This window comes from Panthera uncia (genome assembly GCF_023721935.1).
Source record: "Panthera uncia isolate 11264 chromosome A3 unlocalized genomic scaffold, Puncia_PCG_1.0 HiC_scaffold_11, whole genome shotgun sequence".
In the NCBI taxonomy this organism is placed as follows: Eukaryota; Metazoa; Chordata; class Mammalia; order Carnivora; family Felidae; genus Panthera; species Panthera uncia.
In genome coordinates this window covers 21,664,876-21,678,456 of record NW_026057578.1, presented here as the reverse complement: position 1 = coordinate 21,678,456, position 13,581 = coordinate 21,664,876, and the positions used below count along the sequence as shown (strand labels likewise).

At 57.9% G+C, this 13,581-nt stretch overlaps 1 protein-coding gene across 1 annotated transcript in view; it reads left to right on the top strand.

Annotated features, from left to right (window-relative positions):
* Positions 1 to 13,581, top strand: part of SRC (SRC proto-oncogene, non-receptor tyrosine kinase) — a 51,339-nt gene that overhangs the window by 27,443 nt on the left and 10,315 nt on the right. Inside the window, exons 3-7 of the mRNA XM_049650823.1 lie at positions 1,932 to 2,128; positions 2,967 to 3,224; positions 4,940 to 5,039; positions 12,454 to 12,552; positions 12,722 to 12,825. Of these exons, the coding sequence (XP_049506780.1) occupies positions 2,975 to 3,224; positions 4,940 to 5,039; positions 12,454 to 12,552; positions 12,722 to 12,825 (553 nt within the window). The 5' untranslated portion in view covers positions 1,932 to 2,128; positions 2,967 to 2,974. The remainder of the gene's footprint in view (positions 1 to 1,931; positions 2,129 to 2,966; positions 3,225 to 4,939; positions 5,040 to 12,453; positions 12,553 to 12,721; positions 12,826 to 13,581) is intronic.

Below are 13,581 nucleotides of genomic sequence, written 5' to 3'. Positions count from 1 at the left end.
TCCGGAACAATTAGTAGGTACCAGGTCTGTCCTGGCCTCGGGGCAGGTGCAGATGGATATGACCCAGTCCTGCCCGCAGGGAGCTTAGACAAGGGCACTAGATGGAGCCCAGTTTTGTTTACAGTCATACATTCCCATGATGCCTGAAGGAAACACAGTGTCACGCCCAGGCGATTGTCTTCTAGGGGCAAGGCTGGCAAAGTGCCGCTCTGTCCTGAGCATGTGCTGTGTGCTTTCCTCACTGATTCTCTCAAGAGCCCTGTGATGTGGGCACTGTTTTTCTTCCTGACTGCCAGAGGAGGAAACTGAGGCCCCGGTCCCATGCTGGGATGGTAGGGCTGGGATTCAAACACTCTAGTACTCTAGCTCTTAACTTCCACACGCCTGCCTGTCCACAAACACGTGTTACTTGTATAATCAGATTTAACCACAAAGACCAACAAAACAAATAGAACAGAAACTCCACAAACCAACAAACATTGCAAACAGAGGCCAGGCCACCGTAGCTGGTTTTGAAGGCCCTCTTGTACTTTTTCTCCTGCCCTGGGAGGAGTGGTCTTGGTCAGTATAAGAGATTGGGACCAGGAGCTGTCTTTTCTTCTCCTTGTACCCTCCCAAGAGGGCACGTGCATTTTCTTGGTGCCAGGAGAGTGCTGGCCCTGGTCCAGGCCTGGCTCTCCCTCTTTCTCCACAGCACATTGACCAATTACTCTTTCTCCTGTCCTTGATTACCTCCAGGGACAGGGGGCTCACCCTTCACCATTTAGTTCATTCTGAAGAAAGTTCAGGCTCCTAGAAAGTGCTCTATTTAAAAAAAAAATTATATTTAAAAAATATATTTTTATAATTTTTATTTCCCCTGAAAGTCTCACAAACAAACGTCCTCTGACACAGGCCTGGCCAGGTCATCTCTGTGTCCCTCTGTAGACTAGCATAGCCCCTGCTGCTCAGTCAGCGCTGTGAACGCTATATCAGGGAGCCATTGGGTAGGGAGTGCAGTGGGCGGGGCCCGGCCTCCAGCAAGCCCGGGCTGTGGGTAACTGGGTCAGTGGGGCCCACGGGACACCAGCTCTATGAGTGCTGATGTGACCGAAGTGGACTGGGTTGCCATAGAAATTGGTCTTCTTTGTCCCCAGGCCTGTTGGCCTGTCCCTCAGGAGGCCCAGGTGATGATCCCTTGGGCTATTGAGCAGATCTCCTCAGGGCCTCCCCAGCCTCACAATCTCTGATCTGGATGTCCCCTGGGAGCAGGCAGGCCACGCCCACCTCGTGTGGCCAGTCAGCCCGAGGCCGAGGGGGTGCAGGAGCTGGCTGAGGTTCACACAGGGAGGAGAGCGTTCAGAGCTGGGCTTGCTCAGGGCCAGCCGTCTTGCCTAAGGCCTCGGCCAGTCAAGAGCACTTTTCCCCATCCGTGGGTTCCCAGAGGAAATTCTGGACTGATTGCAGGGACTGCCGCATTCCCTGGAGAATATTCAGAACCCACCTTGTCGGTGTGTCCAGAATGGCACGATATCGGTAGGAGCTGATGTGGCAGGGTGACCTGCTATGTCCCCGGCAGGAGCATACTTGTCGTGTTCGGTTGCCACGGAGCTGGATGACCCCATTGTTTCCAGATGAAGAAACAGGGCCCAGAGAGGTTAAGTCACTTGCCTGAGGTCACACGGCCGATTAGGGGCAAAGGTGGGATCTGAGTCTGGGGAGTCTGGCTCCAGAGCCCATCCTTAACCACCGTGCCAAACCCTGCCCTGCTCGTGCTCATAAGATGCTTTGGGAAGGCCAAAGGCTGTTTCAGGTCTGGGAAGCCCTTAACGTTGGAACTTTCAGTCAGAGCCTGATAAATTGTGACCCAAGAGCCAGAGCCGTGGTGATTTCTCTTTCTAATCGTGTCCTCACAACAGCCCTGAAAAGTCTGCTTTATCCCTGTTTTGCAGATGAAGACGCTGAGGCCCAAAGAGGGGAAGTGAGTTGCTTAGGGTCACACAGCGGGAGAAGTGGAGCAGAGCCTCTCGTCCGAGCCCCCTGACTCCACACCTGGTGTTCGTGCTGAGACCTCAGGCTGCTTCCCAGATCCTCTGGGACAGCCCCTGCCTTCCACCGGGTGAGGCGGTGACCCACCAGGGCTGCCAAGGTGAGGGAGGAGGGGGGCGTGGCCACGATGGGTGGGAAGACCAGGCCCACTGGGAGCTGAGGCCGGCCAGGATCTGTGTGTTGGGAGGTAGGAGGCAAAAGAGGGTGGCGGGGCTGTGGGCATCATTGGGAAGTTTTCAGCTTGTTTTTTTTTCTGGATACCATGTTATCAAGGAGAGGTACAAAAGCCAGGAGAACTTAGGCCAGAAGGGATTTAGAGAAAACTTCCCAAGGGGGGTGACTTTTAAGCTGAGGACTGAAGGAGGCCTGAGTTATTTTGGTGAAGTGGTCAGAGAAGAGCATCCAGGCAGAGGAAACAGCATGTGCAAAGGCCCTGTGGCTGGGGTGAGCTCCCAGACATCTCTCCTTCCAGCCTCCTGCTATATCTCTGCCTTGGTTGTATATCTTAGCACCTTCCCGTCTGCTGTTAGACAATTTTAGTCAGTCATGTATTTGCTCAGCAGACCCTCGGTGAGCCCTCTCCTATGTGCTGTGTGCCTCGGATATAGACATGACTCAGATTGTCCGTGCCCATGACAGACAGAAACTGACTCAGGGGAAGGTGGGGAGGTTAGGGCTTCTGATTATAAGTCATTTCTTTGCTGCTTGGCCTCATACCAAGGAAGCCGTTTATGGGTTTTGTCATCATTCCCATTTTACAGATTTAGAAACTGAGGCTCTGAAAGTCTAACTTACCCAAAGAGGCTAGTACCCTTCTTTGGGCCTCAGTTTCCTCATCTGTAGAATGGGTGAGGGTAGATGCTGTCTAAAGGGCCTAGGCCCAGCAGCCCTGCCTGCCCCCAGAGCCCTTCACCTCCAGGGTGCTTTCTCATCCCCAGCCAGGACCATGGGCAGCAACAAGAGCAAGCCCAAGGATGCTAGCCAACGGCGCCGCAGCCTGGAGCCTGCTGAGAACACCCACGGTGGTGGTGGGGGTGCCTTCCCCACCTCACAGACACCCAGCAAGCCAGCCTCCGCTGATGGCCACCGAGGCCCCAGTACGGCCTTCCCCTCTGCCGCTGCTGAGCCCAAGCTGTTCGGGGGCTTCAACTCCTCGGACACAGTCACCTCCCCGCAGAGGGCGGGGCCACTGGCGGGTCAGTGGGCCTGGGAGTGTGGGTGCCTGCTGGCCGGGCCTCTCACCGTCGGGGCAGAGGCTGTGGGTTTCTCGGGTTTGGGGACTGTAGGGAGTTTCCTGGAGGCTGTGGGTGGGGAAGGGCTTTATAAACCGGAAAGTGTGGTACACATCCCATTGCCTTTGAGGGTGAATCCAATGCAGAGTATAAAGGGGTCTAGAGATGTGGGACTGTAGGCGGGAACTGAGGCCAGAGAGCCAGGGGGCTGTTTGCCCAGGACAGTACAGGGACCAGGTCTGAGGCTTTGTTTTTGACTCCTGTGGGCCCAGAGATGGGTCAGGACAGGAGGTCTTGGGTGGCAGAGGAGGCAAGAGCAGGTTAGGAGGGACAAAGGGAGCTCTGGTCCTCAGGCGCCCAGCCCAATGCCGAGATGCACCCCTGCGCCCTCTGCTGGCCTTTTTGGGGTATGGCAGCTCCAGGCAAGCGATGCTTAAGAGAGAGATGCCTGTATGGTCCCAGACACACACACACACACACACACACACACACACACACACACACACAAGACATTCACATAAATACTTGCATTCTTACCTTGACATACTCAGAGCCACACACAGCCAGCAACTCACTCCAAGATATCTGTGCAGACACTTAAACAGGCTGAGTTAGAGACACCATCAGACATACTGGAAGATACCGTGCACATAAAGACACACGCAGGGACACGTGGACGTGCGCAGACACACACCTAACATAGATGCACACAAATGGAAACACGCATACACAAATAACCTCAGCATCCCGGATTAAGACACACACACACACGCAGTCCGAAGCCCCTCAAAGACACACACGGGAAACACACACGTGCTGGGCTAGGAGCGTCATCACAGATACCCACAGGCTCACAGACGCACAAATGCACAGACACGCAGTGAGGACACGCAGGGACACTCACGGATGCCGTGGACACCTGCCCAAGTGAGACAGACCCACAAAAGGGCCCGTTCATTTTTGGTGTCCCTCCTGTATGCTGGGCTCTTCTGGGGCTGGGGACACAACGGTATGTAGAAGAGACAAACCCCAATGGAGGAGAAGAACAGAACAAGGCATGTAAACTGGGTAGGGTGTTAGAAGGTGGTGCCGCTCTGAAGGAACAAAAAGGGTAGACAGGGGCTCTTGGGGGGATGTGCGGGGTGAAGGTTGTGGTTCAAACGGGGGACAGAGAGGACCTCTAATGAGGGGACACCACCTGGAGCCGAGATCTCCCCAGACACATAGAAGCACCAAGAGTCACACAGAGAGAAGCCGAGCAGCCCAGCCGAGTGCAGTTTCCCTCATTCACTGGTTCATTTACCCACGGTTGCTTCCTGAGCACCTACTGTGTGCCAGGCTCTGGGAACAACACAAAGATGTCTGCTTTGGGGGCCTCTGGGGCTACAGGGAAGATGGGCACTGGACAGAAGCCAGCCCTCAGAATCACCTAGAGCCCGGTGGGCACATTCATATGTGGAGAGACGCACGTGCCTCCTACACGCCCTCGCAGGGGCTCCCAGACGCACGCACGCAGTGGACACGCTGCAGGTCCACCCCCCTCTGAAGGTGACCGCGTCTCCAGGCTGGGCCCAGATGGTTGTGGGAAACCAACCTCCATCCCGCCCAGGGCCCTCCTGTTCACCCCTCTTTCAGGCTGTGGCCCTGGCCGTTCTGACACGTCCCACCCCTCTCTGCAGGTGGAGTAACCACCTTTGTGGCCCTCTATGACTATGAGTCTCGGACAGAGACTGACCTGTCCTTCAAGAAAGGGGAGCGGCTCCAGATTGTCAACAACACGTGAGTGACCCCCTTCCCCATCATCCCTTGGGGCCCTATCCCTGGGACCTGGTCTTGGGCCAGAGCCACTTCTGAGCGCCTCAGAGCCAGGGGCAGTGCGATGGGCAGCAGGCATGGCTAGTGTCAAGGCCAGCCGAGGTCCAGGGAACCGTCCTGGGGCTATGGGAGAGGAGACAGGTGGTGGTCAGGGCTCTGGGAGGGCTCCCAGGGCAGGGATCTGGGCTCAGTAACTCCGTAGAGCACAGCGCCCCAGACCTCACGGAGAGCATATGATCAGGGCACGACCCAGGACTGCAGAAAACAGGGCCTAAAGCTGGAGGCTGGACCCCCAGAGGTGCCCTCTTGAGGGACCTGGGGCTGGAGGGCCTGGGGCAGCCGGCTGAGCCAGAATGTGTAGCTGCACGGGGAGAGGCCCAAATAGGGAGAGGCAGGGGACCTGTACCGGGCACTCAGTGTGAGAGGGTTATGACTGGGCATGGGATGAGACAGTGGGATGGGGTGTGGATGTCTGGTTCACCTCCAGAGGTCCCAGCCTTGGAGGGTGGCATCCTAGGGCCAAGCTGGCTCTGGGGCCCCTGTGGGCAGGGGAACAGGAGCAGGAGCAGGTGGGAAATGAACTAGTGAGGGGTCGGAGGGGCTGTAACTATGAGGTGGGGGGCGTTCTTCTCCTCTTTCCTGCTCTCCTTTCCCCGTCAGGAGTACACCGGGGGTGGGCGCAGGTTTGGGGCCATATGCCCAGGAGTGAGGGGTGGGGAGCTTCCCAGGGGGGCAGGAGGTTGCTCCTTCAGGCACTGCCGACAAAGGGCGGGGCAGAGCTCAGCACCTGCTGCACTCCTGCCCTTGACGGGGCCTGCTGTGCCCCCATCCTCAGTGGAACCCCCCCCGCCCCGATTCCTGGCTCATGCTTGCTCCCTCCAGCCCTCCCTCAGCTCTCCCTCTCTCTGCTTCTCTCTCGCTGGCCCTTAGGAGGAAGGTGGACGTCAGGTGTGTACTCACTTCGTAGGTGGCGGGCTGGGTGGGGGGCGCTTCGCTGGTGGAGGGGGGCGGGGCTGCTGTCTGCATGTGCTTCCTCTGCATGTCCCTGCCTGTGGTCTCTGGCTCCCTTGGCTGTCCCCGTCCAGCTTTCCCAGCTTATGCCCTACCCCCAACCGGTGTGACCAGGTCCTGACCTTAACCCTGGGCCGAGACTGGGGAGAGTCCTACCATCCCGCTCTCACTCACCGTCCTGCCTCCTCCCCACCCACCTTCTTGCTAACCTGCCCGCCCTCCATCCTGTCCGGTCAGCCCACACTGAGTGCCAGCTGCCTGCAGGGTACAGTGCCGGCCAGGTGAGGCCTGGGTGGAGAAGGGGCCTTCCTGGAGCCAGGGGCGGGGCAGCGGACGGGGCGCAACTCTAGTCCAGGCCAAGTGACAGGCAGAGGGCAGGGCCAGGGTACGCTCAGGCATTTGGTCCCTGCAGTGTGCTCCCCTCTGGTGGTGACCATGGGGACTGGAAGCTTCAGGCAGGTCCTCCGAGGAAGAACAGTGATACTGTGTAGCAGTTGGAAGTGGCCGGGAGGCAATCCCTCTCAGAGGGGCGGCTGACAGGAGGGTGCGGGGCTGGACGCCCTCAGGGCTGTGGGAAGGCAAGAAGGTGCTGGAAGATAGAGTAGAATTGGTCCCTGAGCGGCCTCAAAGGCCCGGCTAGGGAGGTCGGACATCACCATCTCCAGGGGTGTCGTGCCTGTTCATGCCTCCCTACCCTTGTGCATGCTGTTCCCTCTGCCTGAAACACCTTTCTCCCGTCTCTGCCTGGCAAACTCCTCTTTGCCCTTCAAGATCCAGCTCAGGACTGCCTTCTCTGTGAGGCACGAGGGAAAAGAGGGGCCAGGTGCTGTGCCAGGCGTTCTTACCCATGTCCTTGTATTTACTCCTCCATGCAATCCTGCCGGGGCCGTAGTGACGGGGGAGGGGCTGTCTCCCTTTTGCAAATGAGGAAACTGAGGCTCAGAGACGTGAAGGCTCTTGACCAAGGTCACACAGCTACCGGGTAGCAAAACCAGGATCAGAGCTCGGGCAGCGGCACTCTCCCCTCCTCGCGCCGCTCTCCCTGGGGGTGGAGGGGCCTCTCCCAACCTTTCCCCCCCCCTTGCGTGTCAGAGTCCTAGTGTGCCCCAGTCCCCGTGTGGCTCCAGCTGTTTGCCTCTGCCTCCCCCAGACCAGACCTGCTCGCAGGTCTGCTGCCTTCGTGGGTCCCCACATCACCTGTTGCTTGGCGTGGCGGGGGTGCCTTGCTGGTGTCGCTGAGCAAGCTGAACCAGCAGTAATCAAACAGCCATGGTTCACCGTGCTCTGTGTGCGAGCCTGGTCTCGTGGGAGCGCTTTAAGTGGCGTCGTTTTATTTACACGTCACCGTCAACCGCAGCCCTGGGAAGTAGAAACTCTTCTTGGCTTTATTTTGCACTTGAGGAACCTGAGGCCCCGAGAGGCGGAGTGAGTTGCCCCAGGTCACACAGCTAGTGGTGGCAGAGGGGTGGGGGGGGGGGGCAGGCCCTCCCACCCACGGCCCTTGCAGGAGGACTCAGTAGGGTGCAGGCGAGCCAGGAGGAGGGAAGGGCCCGCGCAGGGGAGGACGCATCAGGTTGGTGGCTTTGAAGTACCAGGGAGAATCTCAACCAGTGATGGGAAGGGCACCTCAGGCTGGGGCCACAGCTTGAGCCGAGGTGTGGTGGCAAGGAAGGCTCTGGAAACTTTGGCTCTGCCTCTTTCACCTCCAGCCAGAGGGCGGCCCTCACCCTTTCCTTTGTCTGGCCCCTCCTCTCCCTTCGTCCTGCCTTCCAACATAGGCTTGGGGGTGTCGGGCCAGGCCTGTCCTTGGATGGCAGTGAGGCGCTGTGACTGGAGGCGGGGCACCAGGAAACCTTCCCGCATGCGACGCTCAGCCACCCCTTTGCCTGAAAAATCGGGTGGCGGTGGAGTCGGGGGTGGTACTAGAGGAAGGGGAGGGATAAGGGGGTTGGTGACAGATGGGCCACCTAAATTGGAGGTGTTCAGGTCTCATAGCCGCCCAGGGACAACCTCGCGTGTCCTTCTCCCGTTATCGCTCAGTGCCCATGATTGTTCACTCCTCCGGCCCTGCCCCCCTGGGCCTGTAAGAATGAGGGACTTGCTGGGCTGGGTGTCAGGATGGGGAGAGCTTTAGGGCAAGCCTGGCTCTTGACAGGGTTTGGCCGGGGCTTCCCGGGTTGGGGGCCTCACGGCAGCAGGGTCTGGAGATGCTGCTCCTGGACCTTCAGACCACATGGCCCCCGGGGCCCAGAACCCTGTGTGCTGTGTGGCCCTGGGTCCGAGGAAGCCCAGTGGGGTCTGAGGTCTGACTGGCCCAAGCCCTCAGCCCTGGTGTCTGAGTCTCTAGGAGTCGGGGCCCTTCTGGGTGTGAGTCTGGGTCGTCCCCTGAACTGCCCCTTCCTCCCACTCAGATTCCAGCAACTTCTTTGGGGGAGCCCTCACTCCAGTTCCACTTTCTACCACAGGGCAGGGGACACCTTCCTGCGCTCCTCATACAACTGTCCCGGCCTCACCCTGCCCTCTCCCCACTGGGCGTGTGCCCAGGCCTCGGGGTGCCCTGGCTTGTCTGCAGTCCCCAAAGTGCCTATCTGACCAGTCTCGATGGTCCCAGTGAGTTAAATATAAGTGTCCAAACCAGAATTCTTCCCAGGTTGAGGCTGCCTTACTCCTGATCACATGCCGGCTTGGCCGGCTCAAGGCTTAGGGTCCCAAGAAGAGGATCCTGAGGCTCAGAGAGGCGAGGTCAGTTGTCTGATGTCACACAGCTAGTGAATGGGATATAACATTGCAGCTGGAGGACTCCTTCCTGGTTCAGTGCTTTTCCTCTGGCCGCAGGTGGGAAGATGAGGGGTGGGGCAGGGAACGTGTGTAATTCCCTCGCTTCCTTTCCTTCTTCCTATCCATCTGATAAGGACCAGGCCCCCAGGGAAGGTGCTAGATGTAGTAAATCTACTCAGCCAGATAGATGACTTCCAAGTCTGGGCGGAGGTTGGTGTCCCTGCTGACTGGACCCATCTGAGAAGCTGTGGGGACCTTCGTGGGGCCAGCCCCCAACCCAGGCAGCTACCCAAGGCAGGTTTGAGCCTCCCAGACCACTGACATAGGAAAATGGGGCTTGATATCAACATTTCTCAGGTGGGCCTGGATGATGATCGCAATAATTATCTCCGTTGACCCTAAGCCCGGCTTGTTGCTGACTGCTTTATACACTTTGCCTGCAAGGGAGAGTCTGTGACTGTAATAGATGAGGAAATTTTCATGTATTTATTTATTTATTTGTTTGCTTATGTGAGGAAATTAAGACCCAGAGAAGGTAGGGTGCTTGCCCAAAGTCACGCAGCAAATCGTTATTGCAGACTGAGACTGAGCTCCTTTGGTTTTTGTTTTCATTTTATTCAATTAATTTATTTAGCTGCTTTGGTTTTTAAAAACATTTTGGATAGTGGGGAGGGGTGCCATAGAGATGCAGATTTAGTTGTTTTTCCTTTTTAAGCCAAATCGAGGTGCTAACAGCTCATGCACATTGAGCCCCTATTGTGTGCCAGGCCCTGTGCTGGTATGTTACATCCTTGGGTGGAGGCATGAGTATCCCCATCCTACAGATGAGGAAACTGAGGCAAGGCCAAGGTCACATAGCCTGCAGGTGGTGAGCTGGATGGTGCCCAGAGTGGTCTGACTCTGGAGCTCCAGCTCTGAGATGCCCCTCAAGCTGGGACCAGGTCAGAGTTGGGCCTTGGGTCTGTTGTGAGATGGCGGTGACCCTCGTCCCTGCCTTGTGAACTAAATGAAACCCCAAACCTGGACTGGAAACCCCGAACTCACATACGGGCTGATGTCAGGGAGCTGGGAGATCTGCTGGCTGAAGTCTGGGTAATGTCAGCTAGGCTGACCCCCTGCTTGATTCTGGGCCCTGCTCGGCTGGCCTCTGGGCACATGCTCCTTGCCAGCCTTCCACTCTGAGTGCCTGGATAGGGGCTCCCTAGAGGCCGGCCAGTTTGCAGACTTTGGCTTTGTCAATCTGTCTCGTTTTGTAGCCTCTGACCCAGACCTTGGCTCAGTTCCCTGCCCCCTGTCCTGCTGCCTCCTCCTCTGTCTTCCCCTGGCTTTCCTGAGGGCCTCTGAGCCTCTGGACTCCAGGAGGGGTCCAGGAGGGCCTTCTGTGTCTGGCTGTGGACACGCGGACCCTGGTTCTCAGCCTTGCCCTGCCATCGATTTGCTGTGTGTCTTTTGGCAAATAACTGCCCCTCTCTGTACCTTATTTTCCCATTGGTGAAATGAAGGCTTTGACTGGAAGATTTCAGCTGTTTCTTGTGACTGGAGCTCTTGCTCTGTAGCTTTGGGCAAGTCTCTGCCCATCTCTATGCCTCAGAAAGTGCTAGGTTACTCCAGCCTGGGTGCTGTGTGGCCTTGGGCTGCTCCCTTGACATCTCTGAGCCACAGATTCCTCATCTGGGGGCTGAGGCCTGCTTTCCCTACAGGGTGGCCTTGAGGATCAAATGGGACAGACAAATGTGGACACCCCTGGGTGTTAGCACAACAGGGGGTTGGATGGTGGTCCTACGCTTCCAAGGCCCTTCCTTGAGTTTTGCCTTTGCCCCCTTACTCCCGAGCCCTCCCTCTCGAGCAGAGACCCCCATGTGAGCTCGTGCCTCTGCCTGAGTGTTCGTGCAGCAGTTGCACGGCTGAGTGGGCCCTCAGCCCCAGTCATGCTCCCTTTGCTGTCCAGAGGGCACCCTGTACCCTCTGGTTCAGCCTCAACCCACCCCACTGAGCCCCCAGGTCTGGGTGCTCACCTGTATTCTGACCAGTCTTTGGAGAGCTCTCGCAACCTGCTTTCTCCTTACCTCAACTTCTCTATCTTCAAAATGGGCTGAAAAATATGGGTCAGAGGCAGCTCAGAAGCAGCAGGAGCCAGCGATCTGGGTTCAAGTCCATACTGTGTAACTGTGGGCAAGGCTTTTTTCTCTGGGCCCTGGCAATGAGGAAGGGGGAGCCCATCCTGCTTGCTGTGTGTCTTCTAAGGGTCATGGTCATGGGGAGGTCCAAAGGCAGCCTTGGAGAGAGAAGGTCAGCAAGGTCTCGAGCCCCACCATACCCTGTAGGGGAAGATTCCTTCTGGTCTGGGAGTCAGGAGCCTGGGCCTGGCTGTGTGACCCTGAGCAGAGGCCTTCGCTTCTCTGGCCTGTCTTTCCATCTGCACGGTGGGAATGGAAGGGGGCTGGACCCTATTTCTCAGGCAGCCTTTCCCATTGGCCTCCCCTCACTCCCCCTGGACCCCTCCCCATCTCCTTTGGTTGCTTTGGATGTGAGGCCTCTGTGGCTGCCCCGCCTTGTCCCTGGTCCCCCGCACCGCCTGCTGTCCTGCTCTCTTCCTCGCTCTTTCTGCCTCTCTCTCTCACCACCCCCATCTCTGCCTCTTCTTTCCTGTTGAGCTCTCGCTTTCTCCTCTCTTCTCTGTGTCTCTGGACCCCCGCTCCAGCCAGACCTGGTTCACATTCAGATGGCTGCAAAGGTACTTCGCCCCCTCCCCACTCCCACCCAGGCCCAGGGGACCCGACCGTGCAGGGAGCTCCTCTGTCCCCGTCCCCATCTCCTCCTCACGGGGCAGTTAGTGTAGAAGTGCCCTGGGCATTGGGGCTCTGCTGCCTCAGCCCCTCTGACATGACTCTGTGTGACTCTGGGCAAGTCCCAGCTCCCTCTGGCCTCAGTTTCCCCTATATGTGGGTAGGCTACAGGAGGAAACCCGTAGTTTTCAGCCAAGGAGCCCCTTAGGTATGACCGGTGATATGTGACAAAGGCAAGCATTGCTCTAGTTTGCAGGGTTAGTGCCTGGATGGTCACCAAGCCCCCAAAGGGGGCCACCCCCTACCTCCAGCCTGGCCTCACCAGCTTCCAAATCTCAGGGCTTTGGGATGGCTTTGATGATCTGACCTGACATCTATCTTAGGCAGGAATCATGTCTCCTGGTACAACTTGCTTGCTCCCCAGAGACAGGGAGCTCCCTCCCTCGTTCCCAAGACAGCTCTTGGCATCTTGAGATGGCTTTGTCTCTATGAAGGGAAGCTGATTACTCCCTATTCCAGGACTCTGCCCCTGTGAATTTGGGCCTCAGGCTGACCAAGGTCAGTCCTGTCACAGTCCTGGACAAAGTGCGTCTGAGTCAGCTTGGGCCAAGAGGCATCTGGGCCGGGGAGAGAGAAGTCCAGGCCGGCTTGGCCTGGCAGCACGGAAACTCAGGCTGGTCCCATGGCTGCCGGTGCCTCACTTGGCCTTGGGGACCCCAGCACAGCACCTGTGAAGACTGCTGTCTCGGGGCCCACCACTGATGGCTCCTTCTCTTTTGCTCCTTCCCTCTCCCCCTCCTTAGAGAGGGTGACTGGTGGCTGGCCCACTCACTCAGCACAGGACAGACGGGCTACATCCCCAGCAACTATGTGGCGCCCTCTGACTCTATCCAGGCCGAAGAGTGAGTATGGACTCTGGCCTCCTGCCTGCCAGGAGCTGGTTGGGAGCTTCTCTCCTGGGCTGGAGTGGGTGGTCTGGCTGCCAACGGCCCCGGCCGCATCCTAGAGAGAGGCACTGTGGGTGGCCGGAAGCCTGGCTCACTGACCCCACCCTCCTTCCTCCTGTCCCAGGTGGTACTTTGGCAAGATCACCAGACGGGAGTCAGAGAGGTTACTGCTCAATGCGGAAAACCCAAGAGGGACCTTCCTAGTGCGAGAAAGCGAGACCACGAAAGGTAGGACCACTCCCGCTGGCCGATGGAAACTGTCTTTTGTGCGTTGTTTGAGCTGCGTATCGTAGAGCGAATAGGAGTTTGGTACCCGGTGTCAGGTGGGAAGGGCCCTCCAGGTGGAGGAAGCGGTAAGATCAAAGGCAGGGAGGTACATCTGAGGACAGCTGAGTTATCTGGGGTGGCCAGAGGTGCAGCAGAAGATTTCATCTAGCCTCTCTGGCCTCAGGTTCCTCGGATGAGGTATGGGCACAGGCTGTCAGGAGGCCCGAGGGTCACACAGTAAAAGACTTGTTCCCAGGGTGGGTGCTAATGAAGTAGGCCCCTCTTCTCCGTCTCCAGGGGCTTCTGGAGATGCCCTTCCCCAGCAGTCCAGGCCCCTGGGCCTCTTCTGTCCCTCCCCCAGCCGGAGAACACAGATCACCCCTTTTCTCTCTAGCCCCTCTGCCAGTGGGTGGCAGGCAACCCATCACCATGGAAACGAAGCTGGGCCACGTCCCGTGGGCCTGGGGCTCAGCGAGAGATGGGAAGCAGAGCATCCGTGTTGTGTGTGTGCATTTATGAGCAGTTGTGTGGCCGGGCACGCCATGCGTGCGTCCAGGCATGTGTGTGCATGTGGGGGTGCAATTGTCTGGGTCCTCCTGGGTGGGAGTGGGTAGTTGTAGGATTGTCTTCGTGCCTGGGGGGCCTGGGCCGTGTGTCCCTGTGTGAGCAGGAGGCCACCTGGCATGGGCATGCCTGCATGTGCGCACATGTGGTCAG